The 19515-nt window shown below is 45.0% G+C and overlaps 1 protein-coding gene across 19 annotated transcripts in view; it reads left to right on the top strand.

Annotated features, from left to right (window-relative positions):
- The window catches only part of lrrc9 (leucine rich repeat containing 9), a 306547-nt gene that overhangs the window by 80121 nt on the left and 206911 nt on the right, over positions 1 to 19515 (top strand). For 18 of the 19 annotated variants that reach the window (XR_010975669.1, XM_068038808.1, XM_068038817.1 and 15 more), the window contains 3 exons: positions 2673 to 2828; positions 16332 to 16549; positions 18072 to 18203. Coding sequence is in view for 18 of the 19 variants with exons in the window: in XM_068038808.1 (XP_067894909.1) it covers positions 2673 to 2828; positions 16332 to 16549; positions 18072 to 18203 (506 nt within the window). In the remaining variant the exon portion in view is untranslated. Of the gene's footprint in view, positions 1 to 2672; positions 2829 to 3513; positions 3596 to 16331; positions 16550 to 18071; positions 18204 to 19515 lie in introns of those variants that run through there. The other variant, XM_068038824.1, reaches the window with a different exon arrangement.

The raw sequence follows: 19515 nt of genomic DNA, 5'->3' as shown, positions 1-19515 counted from the left end.
GGGAGAGCATTTCGGTGATAGTGATCACAACTTCCTGACCTTTACTATAGTCATGGAGAGGGACAGGAGCAGACGGGATGGGAAGGGGGAGGGGGAATCACAATGCTATTAGGCAGGAACTGGGGAGCTTAAATTGGGAACAGATGTTCTCAGGGAAATGCACGACAGAAATGTGGAGGTTGTTTAGGGAGCACTTGCTGCGACTGCTGGATAGGTTTGTCCCGATGAGGCAAGGAAGGGATGGCAGGGTGAAGGAACCTTGGATGACAAGAGATGTGGAACAGCTAGTCAAGAGGAAGAAGGAAGCTTACTTAAGGTTGAGGAAGCAAGGATCAGACAGGGCTCTAGAGGGTTACAAGGTAGCCAGGAAGGAACTGAAGAATGGACTTAGGAAAGCTAGAAGGGGACATGAAAAAGTCTTGGCGGGTAGGATTAAGGAAAATCCCAAGGCGTTCTACATTTATGTGAGGAACAAGAGGATGGCCAGAGTGAGGGTAGGGCCGAACAGGGATAGTGGAGGGAACTTGTGCCTGGAGTCGGAGGAGGTAGGGGAGGTCCTTAATGAATACTTTGCTTCAGTATTCACTAGTGAGAGGGACCTGGTCGTTTGTGAGGACAGCGTGGAACAGGCTGATATGCTCGAACAGGTTGAGGTAAAGAGGGAGGATGTGCTGGAAAGTTTGAATGATATGAGGACAGATAAGTCCCCGGGGCCAGACGGGATATACCCAAGGATATTACGGGAAGTGAGGGAAGAGATTGCCGCGCCTTTGGCGATGATCTTTGCATCCTCACTGTCCACTGGAGTAGTACCAGATGATTGGAGGGTGGCAAATGTTATTGCCTTGTTCAAGAAAGGGAATAGGGATAACCCTGGGAATTACAGACCAGTCAGTCTTACGTCGGTAGTGGGCAAATTATTGGAGAGGATTCTGAGAGACAGGATTTATGGTTATTTGGAAAAGCATAGTTTGATTAGAGATAGTCAGCATGGCTTTGTGAGGGGCAGGTCATGCCTCACAAGCCTTATTGAATTCTTTGAGGATGTGACAAAACACATTGATGAAGTAAGAGCAGTGGATGTGGTGTATATGGATTTTAGCAAGGCGTTTGATAAGGTTCCCCATGGTAGGCTCATTCAGAAAGTAAGGAGGCATGGGATACAGGGAAATTTGGCTGTCTGGATACAGAATTGGCTGGCCAATAGAAGTCAGAGGGTGGTAGTCGATGGAAAGTATTCAGCCTGGAGCTCAGTGACCAGTGGTGTTCCACAGGGATCTGTTCTGGGACCTCTGCTCTTTGTGATTTTTAGAAATGACTAAGATGAGGAAGTGGAAGGCTGGGTTAGTAAGTTTGCCGATGACACAAAGGTTGCTGGAGTTGTGGATAGTGTGGAGGGCTGTTGTAGGTTGCAACGGGACATTGACAGGATGCAGAGCTGGGCTGAGAAGTGGCAGATGGAGTTCAAGCTGGAAAAGTGTGAAGTGATTCATTTTGGAAGGTCGAATTTGAATGCAGAATACAGGCTTAAAGGCAGCATTCTTGGTAGTGTGGAGGAACAGAGGGATCTTGGGGTCCACGTCCATAGATCCCTCAAAGTTGCCACCCAAGTTGATAGGGTTGTTAAGAAGGCGTATGGGGTGTTGGCTTTCGTTAACAGGGGGATTGAGTTTAAGAGCCGCGAGGTTATGCTGCAGCTCTATAAAGCCCTGGTTAGACCACACTTGGAATATTGTGTTCAGTTCTGGTCGCCTCATTATAGGAAGGATGTGGAAGCTTTAGAGAGGGTGCAGAGGAGATTTACCAGGATGCTGCTTGGACTGGAGGGCATGTCTTATGAAGAAAGGTTGAGGGAGCTAGGGCTTTTCTCATTGGAGTGAAGAAGGATGAGAGGTGACTTGATAGAGGTGTACAAGATGATGAGAGGCATAGATAGAGTGGATAGCCAGAGACTTTTTCCTAGGGCTGAAAGGGCTATCACCAGGGGGCATAATTTTAAGGTGATTGGAGGAAGGTTTCGGGGAGATGTCAGAGGTAGGTTCTTTACACAGAGAGTGGTGGGTGCGTGGAATGCACTGCCAGCGGTGGTAGTAGAAGCAGATACATTAGGGGCATTTAAGCGACTCTTGGATAGGTACATGGATGAATGAAGGGTGTGTCGGTAGTTTGATCTTAGAGTAGGTTAAAGGGTCGGCACAACATCGTGGGCCGAAGGACCTGTACTGCGCTGTACTGTTCTATGTTCTATGTTCTAAAGATCACCCATTGTTCCGTTACAGAAATAGCACAGGAAGGACCACGAATTTAGCATTATTCCGATATGACACCAAACTCTTAAAGGACAAATGTGCCATTGTTTTCCTTGTTTATTTGAATGTATGTTTGTATATGTTAAACTTATTTGTAAATGGTATTAAAACAAATACACTGAAGATAGATAATCTGTTGCATTTCAGGAGAAAACAGCAACTTAAAACATAATTGTAAAAAGAAATTGTATATGTTCTGTCTTTCTGCAAATAGGTTTATATTTTGTAATGAAAAAGGTGATGAGGGTAGGAATGTAAAACATTTTATGCTTTTAAATTAGTCTATTTATTATTAGAAACCATTTTTAGTTTCAAAATGAACATGCAGAATGATTCAATAGATTACTTTTTCCTTTGCTGCAGTCAACTGTGATGAAAAAGACAATGTATTACAGCATGCGTACAAAGAACACCCATCGACAACTAGCTGAAATTATGGAAAGGCTGCAGAAACAACTGAGTTTGTTGCAGGAGGTACCTAAAGAGCGAATAAAAACAATCAGTTTCTTGATAAAAACCGTAAGTACAAAACCCTTGATAGTGGTTGACCTTAAAAAAGAATCAGCCTCACTAAAAGGCTATGCTTTGCCTGCACTCGTTACTCACTGTTACTAATGCTTAAAATTGTGCAGTCATTTTTTTCTATTTTTTTTTCTGGGGTCCAGGATAAATAATCAAGAACTTGTTACTTTTAAAACACCTGCAAAAATTTACAGTAGCAAATGTAAGGCTGCCCTGGAAGACAACTGGTTTAACATTGATGCGCTCTCTCAAGCTAATTCAGTTAAATATGCTAGTGTGCTTTTACTTTATATTAAGTTGTCTTTCATCATATGGCCCATGGAGTCTTAACTGCAGTCAAGGTGAGATGGGTCTACCTTTTTTGAGATTTTGGAAATGTCTGATGAGTCAGCCCTTGATGGTGCAACCAGGAATGCAAAGTTATAGTGCAGGAATATGCAATCTATCATCTTGCCATCGTCTCACTCACCCAGTTTCCTTTTCCCCTACTACTGTTGAATTTTATACAGTGTGTATATTAAAAATCTTACATAGAGAATATGCACCTTCTCCACAATTCTTTCCCCCTGTTGTTATGATTTTTGATCAGAGTTTTGTTAACTCTTCCCATTGTAAATTGTGGTATGTTCTCATTTTCCATTCAAGTTTCCGATATCAACTATTACAATACTGTTACAACCACTTTCATGAAAAAGGTCTCAAGCCATTTTCAATTTCTGAGCCATCTTTTCCAACTCTGTCACCACCTTGGTTTTAGCCTTTAGGTAAGTAATACATATGTAATTTTAAACTTAAGCTTTTAACATATTTTGAAATGTATTTATAATTTAATTTTTTTCTTAATACGAAATTTTTTGACTTTGGTTCTTGGGCCATTGTATGCCTTGTTCTTTTCCTGCTTGCAGACCTTGTCCCATTGCTGCATCATACCATTCTCCCTCCCTGTGGCATTCTCCTGCATTGTGTGGACCTTCTCTCAATGCCTGGCCATCCTGTTCTTTTTTCCCCTGTTTACAAGGCCTCGTTAATGCCTCAGCCTACCATCATTATCTCCATCTCTATCTGCATTTCCTTTCTTCCTGTTTATTTTCTCAGCGGGTCATGGGCCATCCTGTGCTCCCTCCCCATAATTCCTCTTTCTTTGGTCATTGTCAGTGTATTACACCTATTTCAACATGTAAGGAAGGTGAAAGCATTTTAATGGCCTATTCACTGGATATTTCCTTGCAACTGATTATTATGGACAATCTGAAGGAACAGCAGAAGGAACAGGCAAGTTGTTGAAGCATCAGGCCCAAAAACTGAATCTATCCTGCTACTACTCCCATAGAGAATATACAGATGTTATATGAGGCACTGTTTGAGGAGCTCTGTATTCACAGACTGTGCTTCGGAAAGGAAGCAATTGGCCACCTATGTGAAGTGATCTAAGAAGACCTAAAACTCTCAGAGCCTCGTCAGTGGTCCTGAACGAAGCAAAGGTCCTCAATTGCTACAGCAGTGCTTTTTACCAGATAGGCATCAGACACTTCAAAAATCAGACAAGGAGCTGTGAGGAGCAGCATTCAACAGGTCTTCTGCAGGGCATCCAATTTAATTAAAAACATGTCCCCTGTGCCGTAAAGAGACAGGCTTCCCCAGGGTGAAGGGGTTATCGATGGGACTCACGTTCGTATGAAGGCTCCACTTGAGGAACTTGTCATATTGATCAACAGGAAGAGTTATCACTAAATATGATAATTGTTTGCAATGCCCAACTTAGGATTCTGCATGTCAACTCAGAGCTTTGGGAAATTGCTCACAATTACTTAGTTTTTTTGACACTCCAACATCCATGACTTATCTCCCAGGCTACATCCATCTCTTTATCCCTCCCATTTAAATAAGGCCTATCACTGAAGCTGTGGCTGATGACCCCATTCCACATCAACAACAACCCAACAGAGGAAAGATACAACAATGCATATGTGGCGACCTTGCAAGTGGTAAAGAGTACTAATGGGGTGCTTAATTTATGCTTCTGTTGCTTGGATGGGAGATGTTGGGGCAGGCGGGGGGAGGTTGTCCTACAATAAGCCCCAATAACATATTGAAGATAGTACTGGTCGACTGCTTTGCAGGAAAGGCTCATCTTTGACTTGGCAAACACAATGCTATGGAACCATATGATTCTGACTGCATGTCCCTGGGCCCATGAGTGGTGGCAGAGACTGGGAAGGCCAGAGATCATTTCACAGCTCAGGTGTTTGGACAGTGATTACCCCCACCTGGACTCGTCACTTCTCCTGTCCCCGGAAGCCCCACCAGTGGAATAGAAATGCATATGGAAGTATGGAGTGCTATTTCCGTGGATTGATCCCCACGCTTCTATGAACACAAAGAAGGACCAGCAAGATTTTAATAAACAATTGAACATTTATTAAATGCAACAATTTGTAATGAACACCTTTAAAGAAACTTTTAACTGTAATTAACTTTCTAAAATTGATGTGGTTTGATTTCAGAAGTTGCAACTCTCATACTTCCCACTGCTTCACCTCAATCTGCCTTATGGCTTCTGTGCTCAGCTATTTTTAGTGTGATGTGGTTGGTTTGTGGGGTACTGCATTGGCTGCACTATCCATAAGGTCTCTGATTCGCCATTGAGTTGCCAATCTGTAAATGGATCGATATCCTAGCAAATAACAGCATGAATATAAATCATTTTGAATGGGAAGCTAAACAGTCCAAGTAATGATGTGCGCCCCAAACATGCCACTGCAGCAATTTCAGATTCTTTAGGGGCTAAATTCATGGGGCTCACAATGCATGATTAACCTGCGCGCCAACTTCATGCTGCCTGGTCATTTCAATGATTTCGGCATCCAGCTACTGCTAACCGCACTGTTGATTGGGTGAACAAATTTAGCAAGGGTCCAATATTATGAGTGTCCAGCGCTACTTAAAGCTAGCCTGCACCTCTTTCAACCACCTCTTGTGGTTGGAGCAGGTCCTGACTGTTGTCCAGGAAGTGACTCTGACCTGGGAAACATTAAAGAATGGTACAACATGGGAGAGGCGGGCTCCAAGGCTTTTGGATGCTGTACTGCATTGGTGGAGGAGGTGGAAAGGAGGAAAGATGTGTATTCACAGGAGGCTTTCCAAACACATGCTCATAAAACAGGAGGAGCAGATAGGAGAGAATAGTGCAGTGCTATGTTGCCTAAGTGGTTATGTTAGTTCTGAGCCCTGGACTAATGGTCCAGAAACATGAGTTCAAATTCCACCACAACAGCTGGGGAATTTAAATTAAATTTATTCCAGTTTAACTTAAATAAAAACTAGCATCAGTAATGGTAACTATGTATCTATTGGATTGTTGTAAAAACCCATCTGGTTCAGTAATTTTCTTTTTTTAGAAAAGGAAAGCTACCTTCCTTACCTGGTCTATATGAGACTCCATACCCACAGTAATGTGGTTGACTCTTAACTGCCCTCTGAAATGGCCTAGCAAACCACATAGTTGTCAAAAAGGTGGCTGACCACCATTTTCTCAAGGGCAATTAGTGTTGGTCAATAGATGGCCTTGCCAGTGATGCCCATATCCTGTGAATGAATAACAAAAAGATGGCCATGGAGATCCATGCCAGTTTAGTTTCAGGGACCTGGATGCAGTGCTGCAAGAGGTTCAATGACTTCACACGAGTGGTTAAGGTCAGTGAATGCATCCTGAACTGTATCACTAGTCTCAGCCAGTGCTAAATTCATCACGCTCCCAACACTTTCCTACCAACAATTGTTATTAATTACGATTCGTACTTGATATTTATGTGCTCTACCACACAGTCACACACTTAGCACTTCTCAAGCCTTACACCCACATCTCATAGGTTGCACACACTGCCAGCTATTCAACCATGACAGCCAGATCACCAAACCCATTGCAAACACACTCACTGATGCACTTCCTTCACTTCTGCAGGACAAAGTGACTCATAAAAGGAGGCAGCAGGAACTAACAGAGGAAGACAGGCATACTTTCGTGTCCTGACCCCCATGGTGGAGACGGTATTGGCCATTATTTAGATGTGTATTGCTGAAGCCATGGCCAGCAATGGGGCTGAAATCATAAAGCTGGCAGACAGTATACTCATATCTAAATCTCCTCACAACCTACCTTCCTGTCATCAAACACTTTCTTCTGATTTACAAGCTGCAGTTGGTGTAAGCATGCATGAAACTCTTACTTTTCTGCTCCCACACCACAACCTTACCCTTATGCATTCCTCCTTTCTGATATCCAAGAAATGCAACCTGGCCAGGCATTGGAGGAACAGCAAGAAGATAGTGATGATGAAGACACGCCCAGCCACTAGCTTAGATACTGACACTGTGTGTAACTTAGTGGATAGCATAGAGTTGGGATCTGTCTGTGATGGGACACTAGGCACGAGTGGTCTGCAGCCAGGGCAGAGGGCAAGGATAGCGCAGGTGCCAGGTTGCTGGAGGGGAAGGGTGCACATATGTTTTGCTGCAGACAACTCATGAGAACTTCAATAGGGCAGCCTACAGAAAACGCTGATGGGTAGGCACAACAAACTACTTGGTGCATTGGAAAGACTGCAGTCAATGTCAAAGAGTATTGAGGAGTTGGAAACTAACTTGGCACGAGGCTTTGTACAGCGCTTGGAGCCCGCACTTTCCATAGTGCAAGTGGTGGCCAATTCTATTTGCAAACTCATAGATGCAGCGTCTGATTGCCAATGTCGTAACTTCCAGTGCAGCACAAGCAGCAGCTACCCAATGTCTGAGTGCTCCAGTGGAAGCTCAGACTGCTGTCATGCAGGGTTACAGTATGCAAAGAGCCTTGCAGGATGTCACAGCAGTCCAGCAATCTGTCCTCCAACATATTACTAGGATTGCTGAGGCACTGCGCCAGGCAATTGGCAGTGGCTTAATGGAACACAAACCTCAGAAAGACACCATTTGTCCTCCCACTACTGCCATTCTGCTAGTGTCAGTCCGACAGCTGCCTCCCATGCTGAGATTGTGCAGTCTGAAGCCAGGCCTTCTAGGCCCAGAACTGCTTGGAGTCTTCCTGCAAGGTCATTTGTGTTCTCGTCCACCGAATTTCAGAAGCATTCCACCAGCCATCAGGTAGCACTGTGTCGTACTAGGAATGGCAAAGGCACACGGAAGACAATCACTAAGGGAATGCACAAAGGTGATTAGTTCACTTTTGCATGCAATATGGCATGATTTCATTTATAAATTTGGTTTGGAATGTTTATTTTGTGGTGGCTTTTAATTTTGCATTGTGGCCGAGCAGACACTATGATAGCCAGTGGCAGAAGGAAGGTAAGTGCTGGGACTGTTGGTGAATGGGGAATTGCAGTTGTAGTTAATGGTGTTGTACTCGAGTGAGTCGTTCTTGGACAGCCTGAACAGAAAGGAGCTGCCTTGGTTGCCTGCTCCCTCCACTTCCTCCTTATCCTCTTTAGCCTCCTGCTCCTGCTGTTCAGTTGCTTGCTGCTGGTGGCTAAGGCAGTCCCCTCATAATGGTGAGATTATGCAGCATGCAGCAGACTACCATGTATCTTGACATCCACTATGCAAAGTACTGCAGGGCTCTTCCAGAGTAATCTCAGCAGCTGCAGCGTTGTTTCAGCATGCCAGTGGTCTGCTCTATCGCATTTCATGTGGCAGCATGGTTTCCATTGTATGCATACTGTACATATGTGCATTTACTACACATGGAGGTCATCAATCATCTTGTCACACAGTAACCACCCGTGGTAGCTGAAATGGAGACTGGCATAGAATGAAGGCATCATGACTGCTGCCAGGATACTGGACATTGATTTACTGCCTATCCTACACCAACTGGATTTTTTTGGGAGAGGAATCCCTTTCTGTTCCAGAGTTTATATGCGTGTTTGCAAAGTGATACAGTCAGTGGGGAACTATGGGGAAGCCTGAAATCCTGGCGAAACCATGTGCTTGCTCTGCTTGCTTCTCTATGGAAAAGGAGAATGAAATGGACTTGGCTCTCATTGAGTAGAGAGCATCTGTGACCTCCCATAAACAACAGTGAATGGCAAACTGCAAGATGTTGCAAATATCTCCAGCTCCACCCTGGAAGGAGCCAGACGTACAAAAGTTCATTGGCAAGGTCACCTTCACAGCCACTGCAATGCAGCCCTTGCCCTGCTCTGAGGTTTCAGTCATGGCTGTAACTGGTGGCAGGTGTCACTGAGGACATCTTTCCTGGAGCACAAATGACTCACATACTGTTCCCCATTGAGGTTCATGTTGGAGAATTGCTCCCTAAACACCCTGGGCAGATATGGCCTCCTGCAGAGAGCCCTTCTCCTGCTCCTCTTCCCTATTCCTGCAGCTCGTCCTGCTGTGTGTGCCTTCTGCTCATTCTCCAAGTCATGCTGTATTCCAAGGGGAAAGTCTACTTTTGCCTCCATGTCTGGGAGCAACTGGTTTGTGCAGAAGCCTTGAAGTCAGCAAAAATCTCTTTCAGCACCTGCCGCACCACTCCCCGTAGACTTTTGCAACACTAAGCAACCTAGCAAACAAAACCTAGATGATCTGAGATGCCAGAAACAAGTTTCAGCAGACTGCTTGGTACTGCGCCAGTCAATACTGGTTGAAACTCTGCAACAGCATACAATCTGCTGCTGAATCTGGGGATGCTAGAGGGATATATGAAGGAATTAAGAAAGCAACGGCCCATCAGTAACTAAATCAGTTCCCTTGAAGACAAAGACAGGGGTGATCATCATTGAACCTAACAAGCAGATGGAAGGATGGGTTGAGCATTACCTGAACTCCACGCAGGAGAACCTTGTCATTGAAGTAGCGCTCAGCGCCATTCCAGACTTCCCTGTTTTGGAAGAGCTGGACAACGATCCCACCTTAGTAGCACTCAACAACGCCATCGACCGTCTTGCGAGTGGTAAAACCCAGGGAAATTATGTTATTCCGATTGAAATCATCAAAAGCGGAAAACCGGCACTGCTGCAGCATCGCCATGAACCTTTATGTCTCTGTTGGAAAGAAAGATCTGTGCCTCAAACATCTGTGTATGATACAAACATTATAACCTTGTACAAAAATAAGGGGAATCTCAGTGACTGTAACAATTACAGAAGCATCTTCTTACTAAGGATTGTGGGGAAGCTCTTTGCTCTGACCAGATTACGGACCCTGGCTTCACGTATCTATCCTGAGTCTTAGTGCAGCTTCAGAGTTGGCAGATCGACAGCTGACATGATTTTCTAACTTCGACAGTTACAGGAGAAGTGCCACGAGCAGCGCAGACCACTCTTCATTGCCTTCATATTCCCCACAAAGGCCTTTGATCTTGTCAGCAGAGATGGACTCTTCAAACTGCTTTGGAAAATAGGCTGCCCTCATGGACTCTTGGGCATCATCTTTCTATGAGAACGTGCACAGTTCCGTCAGTTATAATGGAGCAACATGAGACGCTTTCAAGATCAGCAGTGGGGTGAAGCAGGGCTGCATCCTGGCACCAAGTTTCTGGCATATTCTTCTCCATGCTGTTATTGTAAGCTTTTGGTGACTCAAATGGGGTTGTCCACCTGCATACCAGAGTTGGCGGAAAGCTGTTCAACTTGGCAAGACCGCATGCCAAGACGAAAGTGCGTAAAGTCCTTGCTCATGAGTTGCTGTTTGATGATGCTGCATTGACATCCCGTAGTTAAGTTTACTTGCAGAAACTTGTAGATCGGGTCTCCTGGGCCTGCAAGGAGCTTGAATTGACAATAAGCTTGAGGAAGACAAAAGTTAAGGGCCCGGACGTAGATACTACACCTTCCATCAACATCGATAACCTCACTTTGGAGGTAGTCGACAACTTCACATACCTTGGATCAACAATCAGCAGCAATCTGTCCCTTGATGCTGAAATCTGCACCAGGATTGCAAAGGCTGTAGCTGTTGTGCCAAAGTTGAGAAGACACGTGTGCACCAACAGCAAACTAACTGAAAATACAAAGTCCTGCGTGTACCAGATTTGTGTTCTCAGCACCCTCCTTTACAGTAGTGACGTATGGACAACTTATGTAAGCCAAGAAAAGTGGCTGAACAGCCTCCACTTCCTCTGCCTCAAATGGATATTGGGCATCTCCTGACAGGATAGAGTGCTGAATATGGAAATACGCTAGTGTGCAGGGATCCCAGTATGTTGTCCTCTTGAGTGAGCAATGACTCCATTGGCTGAGTCATGTGCGCCGAATGGATGATGGCTGCATCCCCAAATATATGCTCTGTGGCGAGCTTGCTATTGGCACGAGACCACATCTGCAATACAAGGACGTCTGCAAGCAAGACCTCAAGTTGACTTGACCAGTGTTGATGCTTGGGAAGGCCTTGTTGCTGACCTGAGTTCCTTAAGAATGGCAGTCAGGAAGGGTGTGGGAAAAGCAGAAGACAAAAGAAGCGACCAGATGGCGGAAAAGAGAACCTGGTGGAAGGATAAAAACATCAGTCAACCTCTGTCCAATGATATTCATGTGAGCCAGCTGTGGGAGGGATTGCCGCTCATGAGTCAGCCCCTACAGCCACAACAGGCAATAGAACATAGAACAGTACATCACAGTACAGGCCCTTCGGCCCACGATGTTGTGCCGAACCTTTAACCTACTCTAAGATCAAACTAACTACCTACCCTTCATTCTACTATCATCCATGTACCTATCCAAGAGTCGCTTAAATGCCCCTAATGTATCTGCTTCTACTACCACCGCTGGCAGCGCATTCCACGCACCCACCACTCTCTGTGTAAAGAACCTACCTCTGACATCTCCCCGAAACCTTCCTCCAATCACCTTAAAATTAGGCCCCCTGGTGATAGCCCTTTCCGCCCTGGGAAAAAGTCTCTGGCTATCCACTCTATCTATGCCTCTCATCATCTTGTACCCCTCTATCAAGTCACCTCTCATCCTTCTTCGCTCCAATGAGAAAAGCCCTGGCTCCCTCAATCTTTCTTCATAGGACATGCCCTCCAGTCCAGGCTGCATCCTGGTAAATCTCCTCTGCACCCTCTCTAAAGCTTCCATATCCTTCCTATAATGAGGCGACCAGAACTGAACACAATATTCCAAGTGTGGTCTAACCAGGGCTTTATAGAGCTGCAGCATAACCTCGCGGCTCTTAAACTCAATCCCCCTGTTAATGAAAGCCAAAACACCATATGCCTTCTTAACAACCCTATCAACTTGGGTGACAACTTTGAGCGATCTATGGACATGGACCCCAAGATCCCTCTGTTCCTCCACACTGCCAAGAATCCTGTCTTTAAGCCTGTATTCCGCATTCAAATTCGACCATCCAAAATGAATCACTTCACACTTTTCCAGCTTGAACTCCATCTGCCACTTCTCAGCCCAACTCTGCATCCTGTCAATGTCACGTTGCAACCTACAACAGCCCTCCACACTATCCACAACTCCAGCAACCTTCGTGTCATCGGCAAACTTGCTAACCCAGCCTTCCACTTCCTCATCCGAGTCATTTATAAAAATCACAAAGAGCAGAGGTCCCAGAACAGATCCTTGTGGAACACCACTGGTCACCGAGCTCCATGTTGAATACTTTCCATCTACTACCACCCTCTGACTTCTATGGGCCAGCCAATTTTGTATCCAGCCAGCCAACTTTCCCTGAATCCCATGCCTCCTTACTTTCTGAATGAGCCTACCATGGGGAACCTTATCAAACGCCTTGCTAAAATCCATATACACCACATCCACTGCTCTTCCTTCATCAATGTGTTTTGTCACATCTTCAAAGAATTCAATAAGGCTTGTGAGGCATGACCTGCCCCTCACAAAGCCATGCTGACTGTCTACTCAAACCATGCTTTTCCAAATAATCATAAATCCTGTCTCTCAGAATCCTCTCCAATAATTTGCCCACTACCGACGTAAGACTGACTGGTCTATAATTCCCAGGGTTATCTCTATTCCGTTTCTTGAACAAGGGAACAACATTTGCCACCATCCAATCATCCGGTACTACTCCAGTGGACAGTGAAGACGCAAAGATCATCGCCAAAGGCGCGGCAATCTCTTCCCTCACTTCCCGTAATATCCTTGGGTATATCCCATCTGGCCCCGGGGACTTATCTGTCCTCATATCATTCAAACTTTCCAGCACATCCTCCCTCTTTACCTCAACCTGTTCGAGCATATCAGCCTGTTCCACGCTGTCCTCACAAACGACCAGGTCCCTCTCACTAGTGAATACTGAAGCAAAGTATTCATTAAGGACCTCCCCTACCTCCTCCGACTCCAGGCACAAGTTCCCTCCACTATCCCTGATCGGCCCTACCCTCACTCTGGCCATCCTCTTGTTCCTCACATAAGTGTAGAATGCCTTGGGATTTTCCTTAATCCTACCCGCCAAGACTTTTTCATGTCCCCTTCTAGCTTTCCTAAGTCCATTCTTCAGTTCCTTCCTGGCTACCTTGTAACCCTCTAGAGCCCTGTCTGATCCTTGCTTCCTCAACCTTAAGTAAGCTTCCTTCTTCCTCTTGACTAGCTGTTCCACATCTCTTGTCATCCAAGGTTCCTTCACCCTGCCATCCCTTCCTTGCCTCATCGGGACAAACCTATCCAGCAGTCGCAGCAAGTGCTCCCTAAACAACCTCCACATTTCTGTCGTGCATTTCCCTGAGAACATCTGTTCCCAATTTAAGCTCCCCATTTCCTGCCTAATAGCATTGTAATTCCCCCTCCCCCCAATTAAATATTTTCCCATCCCGTCTGCTCCTGTCCCTCTCCATGACTCTAGTAAAGGTCAGGGAGTTGTGATCACTATCACCGAAATGCTCTCCCACCGAGAGATCTGCCACCTGGCCTGGTTTGTTGCCAAGCACCAAATCCAACATAGCCTCCCCTCTAGTCGGCCTATCTACATATTGAGTCAGGAAACCTTCCTGGACACACCTGACAAAATCTGCTCCATCCAAACTATTTGCACTAAGGAGGTTCCAATCAATTGGTTCCAATTGCGTGCAGTTCTGGTCACCGCATTATAGGAAGGATGTGGAAGCTATGGAAAGGGTGCAGAGGAGATTTACTAGGATGTTCCCTGGTATGGAGGGAAGGTCTTACGAGGAAAGGCTGAGGGACTTGCGGTTGTTTTCGTTGGCGAGAAGGAGGTGGAGAGGTGACTTAATAGAGACATATAAGATAATCACAGGGTTAGATAGGGTGGATAGTGAGAGTCTTTTTCCTCGGATGGTGATGGCAAACACGAGGGGACATAGCTTTAAGTTGAGGGGTGATAGATATAGGACAGATGTCAGAGGTAGTTTCTTTACTCAGAGAGTAGTAGGGGCGCGGAACGCCCTGCCTGCAGCAGTAGTAGACTCGCCAACTTTAAGGGCATTTAAGTGGTCATTGGATAGACATATGGATGAAAATGGAATAGTGTAGGTCAGATGGTTTCACAGGTCGGCGCAACATCGAGGGCCGAAGGGCCTGTACTGCGCTGTAATGTTCTAATTCTAATTCAATATTAGGGAAGTTGGAAGTCACCCATGACAACAACCCTGTTACTTCTGCACCTTTCCAAAATCTGCCTCCCAAGCTGTTCCTATTGGGGGGGTCTATAGAAAACTCCCAACAAAGTGACTGCTCCTTTCCTGTTTCTGACTTCCACCCATAATGACTCAGTTGACAAACCCTCCTCGATGACCTCCCTTTCTGCAGCTGTGATACTATCCCTGATTAGCAATGCCACTCCCCCACCTCTTACCTCCCTCCCTATTCCTTTTGAAACATCTAAACCCGGGAACATCCAACATCCATTCCTGCCCCTGTGATATCCACGTCTCCGTAATGGCCACAACATCGTAGCTCCAAGTACTGATCCATGCTCTAAGTTCATCACCCTTATTCCTGACACTTCTTGCGTAAAATAGACACACTTCAACCCATCATACTGGCTGCAACTTTGCCCTGTCAACTGTCTAACCTTCCTCACAGACTCTCTGCACTCGGTATCTGCCTGTTCAACAGCTACCCCATCCACTGATCCGTAGCTCCGGTTCCCATCCCCCTGCCAAACTAGTTTAAACCCTCCCGAAGAGCTCTCGCAAACCTCCCGCCCAGGATATTGGTGCCCCTCCAGTTCAGATGCAACCTGTCCTTCTTGTACAGGTCCCACCTTCCCCAGAAGGTATCCCAATGATCTACATATCTGAATCCCTCCCTCCTGCACCAGTTCTGTAGCCACGTGTTCAGCTGCACTCGCTCCCTGTTTCTAGCCTCACCAGCACTTGGCACCGGTAACAATCCTGAGAATACTACTCTGCTCGTCCTGCCTTTCAGCTTCCAACCTAACTCCCTATATTCCCTTTTCAGGTCCTCATCCCTTTTCCTAGCTATGTCATTAGTACCGATATGTACCACGACCTCTGGCTGCTCCCCCTCCCCCTTAAGAATCCTGTAGACTCGATCCGAGACATCCCTGACCCTGGCACCCGGGAGGCAACATACCATCCGGGAGTCTCGTTCGCGACCACAGAATCTCCTGTCTGTTCCTCTAACCACTGAATCTCCTATCACTATCCTATTTTCCCCTTTCCCTTCTGAGCCACTGGGTCAGGCTCAATTCAGATGTGACTTACACTGTGGATGCAGTCCATCGTCTTCCGAGACGGACAGATGCCTACTAAGCAAGTACAATTAGCACCAAGCGCTTGTAGATTCATAGCAACAGCTGGAAGAAGTGAACCAGAAACTAACCTGTAAGTGGTTGATGATCCTATTAAATAGTGCTGGTGGCGGAGGGAGTGGGGTGGGATCCTTTCTGCTTGCTGAATATGTGTTCAGCTGTGCAAGTTTAAGCGACAGGAACAGCTCAAGCATTGAGCTCCAAAATAGCACTACTGGCATCAAATCAGCTTTGCACGCTGAGTGATGGCATAATCCACCTGCTCTGCATACTTCCAGTGGCCATTCACTGTGCATGCTACTTCCCTCACCAATATGACATCCAGCATGATTTGCCCCAAAAGTGTGCACGCACACTGTGGATCCAATTTTGGAGCTCTAAGGTCATTTATAGCACCCAAAAGACAGGCCAATTTTTCATCCTTTGTGTCTTTCAAGTATGCTGGCTGTTTAAGTATTGTAAATTTGTTTCCTGTTGATTCTAGCCCAGAAGTTGCACTACATTGGCTGAAGCTGTGTATCATCTTTCCATAGCACAGAATATTTTATCAGTATTAATCAGACATTGAGGTAGCAGGTAACTGATTATTGACCTCATACTGATAATGCTTTGGAACAAATTGGTTCATATTTCGTAATGTATTGGAGTGTTTTATGAGGCTATGCTCAGTTAGACCCTGCTGCCCTCAATGAAATATGAAAGTAGCGCATTCACTCTTAGAATGCAGTCTTTCAAATTAGTAAAAGATTGACCGTTTTCACAATAAGCGTGATAATAGCTATCTAACCAATTTTCTCGAAACAGCTAGAATCTGAATTGACAATGCTCCATTTGAGCAAAAGGCAAAATTCTGTGGTGACCGCTCTGAATGGGTTGAAGAATCAAGATGGAATTGAAGGAATGCATGGCAGTAGCAGTTCTCTTAAGAACAGCACAGAAGATTCTAATGCAGAGCAGAAAATGTCTCTAAAACTGGATGCTCTGAAAGAAAGACTAACATTTTGGAACACCATGCTGGATGAGTGAGTAATATACTATGATATATCTTGCATTATATTACCAAAGCTGTTTAATTTCTAAAACAATGCCTTTATGAAAGGTCTTAAATTTTTTTGGAAAAGTATAATGCATAATGAATTTGAGATTGTGACATTTCAATAAGAATAGCATCTTATGCAAATCTGCTACAGAAAGAACCAACTTGCATGTAGATAGCACATTTCATATCCTCAAGACATCCCAAAGTGCTTCATAGGCATTGAACTGCTGTTTTGGAGGCATTGTCACTGCTGTTTTGTGGACAAATGCAGCAACCCCTTTGTGCACAGTATGGTCTTGTAAATTTCCTGACCTGTCCTGAATGATAAATGTTGCCATCACACCAGCAGAACTTCCATGCTTCTCTTTTGAAGAGTGCCATTACATCATTTGTATTGACCTGAACAGACAAAGGCCTCAGAAACATTGCACTCCATTCCCTCAATACTGCATGAAGTATCCCATAGATTATGTGCTCATATCCTGGAATGGCACTTGGACTCCAATGCGAGAGTTGGTATCATTGCGTCAAACTGACACTTAACCAATATTAAATGGTAACTTGGTATATGGAAAATGACTGTGAACATAGTATTCGAGGAGGCATGCACCGTCATTGAACATTTGTCATAATTATCAGAAAATCTATAGGGCGACTTAAGAAAATCATTTACAAATATAAAATAACTACTTTATAGATTAGTTGATCTCTGATAAATTATTCATGGACAAATGTTAAAACTTTTTAAAACTGTTTTTCTATTGTCTTTCCTTTTAATTCTTAGTCACACTTTCACTGCCTTTTATTTTGTCTTTTACTGTTTTTCTCTCCCTCTCATACTTTTGTCTTTTTTACCTTTTGCGTTTGTGACTTTTTCTCACTCTTTCTTCCTTTGCCCAAGCCTCACATTGCTTCTGTCTTTTCTCTTTTATTCTCCTCTTGGGCCTTTCACATTTTTTTTTCTTTCTCTCCCTGTGACTGTCTCACTGACTGCTTGGTCAAATTCAATCATCTCCTGCTATCTAGCCATACTTGAACTTGACTCCCCATGAACAGCATGGTATATTAGTTAGTATATTTTATAAATGTTTTTGGTGATACAATAATGGGATGGGTCTGAAACTGTCATGGGGTAGCTGAGTAATTCAGAATTATTTTTAATCGAATGGTTGTGTGAATAATAGTGGATAATCAGAAATAACAGTAGATACATAGTTCTGGGATCTGATTAGTTGATGGGATAGTGGTCTCTGCGTTTGCTTTTTGATCCTGCAAACTTACTGGTTGAATGATCCATGCCACATTATCGTGTTGCATTCACACAGGCACAAAATTTTAACAATACAGATGGCACAAAAAAACATTCTCAACAGTGAGAATATGCAAAAATAGATAAGAATGTGCTAACCTAACATTTTTTATCTTTACTGTTAGCATGATGTCAAATGCAAATATTCATTTTGTCACACTGAAATTAAGTCAATCCTTTCTGTCTTTATTTACAGAACTGAAGCAAGGTATCAGACTGAAGTAAAGCCAACCACTGAGTTTTTTAATTTGAGTGTTCTGTTTCTGTTAATTGAACTGGAAACCGTGGGGAATGTTCGCTTTGAGGAAGGCACTCCCTCTGATGTGTGGTATGGTGACAACTGCAAAATTCATAGCAAAAGCCTTGTATTACTTAATAACCACATTTCAAATATTATTTGGAACAGTAACAACTAGACTCTTGCAACTTGAGGTAAAGATATGCTTTTACTAGCAAAAGTAGTAGTATATATTTTACCAGATCCCTGGAATGACAACAACCGTTTGACCTTTTATAGGATATAATTGCACTTGTAATTCCATCCACTGGATCTGCCATAGCATTGCTCATACTCAGTAATGGGATACCAAGTTTTCTAATGATATGAGCTTGAAAATTCATAGTGTAGTATTGTTTGGGGGAAAAAAGCCATATGAAATGAGCACTGCAGGCATTCATGTTCTCAGAACTAGCTGAACGCTTCCACCATGGATGATAGTTGTTCAGGAATTGATAAGGAAACTGGCAAGTCTCCCATTTTGAATAGGACAGGGCAACTTTACAAAACTACAGTATGCTAATTCCCGAGAAAGCACAGCCATTGTGGAAAGTAAAATTGTTCACCTGTGCCACTTTATTTTTAGGCTGCATTTGCTGACAATGCAACCACTAGGTGGTGCAGTACTAGCACATGTGCAAATGCAGCCTCATCCACTGAAATGTCACTGCCTGTGACGTCTCAGGCAGCTGCCAGTAATAAAGATGGCACTGCTCAATTTATCACAAAAACAAATTCAACCCGAAAATCTCCTCAATGGTTGCCGTCACCGTCTCCATCCCATCCCTGACAGTTCCCCGCTCCCTCCTGCCATTGTGCTTCTCTTTGCCGCTCCCTCATGTGCCTGTCTTCTCGCTGCTCGCTCCCCGCTGCCTTCCCTTAGCCACTCGCTCCAGCCTCCCGCCGCTTGCTCCCCGCTCCTCACTTCCCCTGCTCTCCATCCCGCTATCCAGCTGCTAGCTGCCTGCCTCCTCCCCGGCTGCTCGCTCCAGGCCGTGCCGCTTCCCTCCTGTCGGCCACTTCCACGTTTGATCGTTCCCCACTTCGCTGCCCGAAGAAGCAAGGCAGGCCGTGAGGGGTGACAGGGCGATGTGGGAGCGTGTGGCCGAAAGGAGTGAAGCGGCGCGACCTGGAGCGAGCGTCTGGTGGGGCGGGACCGAGTAGCTGAGGGGGGGGAAGCGGGTGGGGGGAGCAAGTGGCTGAGGGAAGATGGTGGGGAGCGAAAGGTCGAGCAGGGTGAAGTGGTGATTGAAATAGGGATAATGCGAGGGAGCGTAGTACAGGTGAATGGAGACGGCGATTGAGGGGTGAGGATGTCTTTGCGTGATGACGTTGTTATGACCAGGTGAGAAAGGTGTCTAGG

The sequence above is a fragment of the Heterodontus francisci genome, chromosome 9 (assembly GCF_036365525.1).
Source record: "Heterodontus francisci isolate sHetFra1 chromosome 9, sHetFra1.hap1, whole genome shotgun sequence".
Classification (NCBI taxonomy): Eukaryota; Metazoa; Chordata; class Chondrichthyes; order Heterodontiformes; family Heterodontidae; genus Heterodontus; species Heterodontus francisci.
The sequence above is the reverse complement of the archived record's forward strand: the minus strand, read 5'-3'. Positions and strand labels throughout refer to the sequence as shown.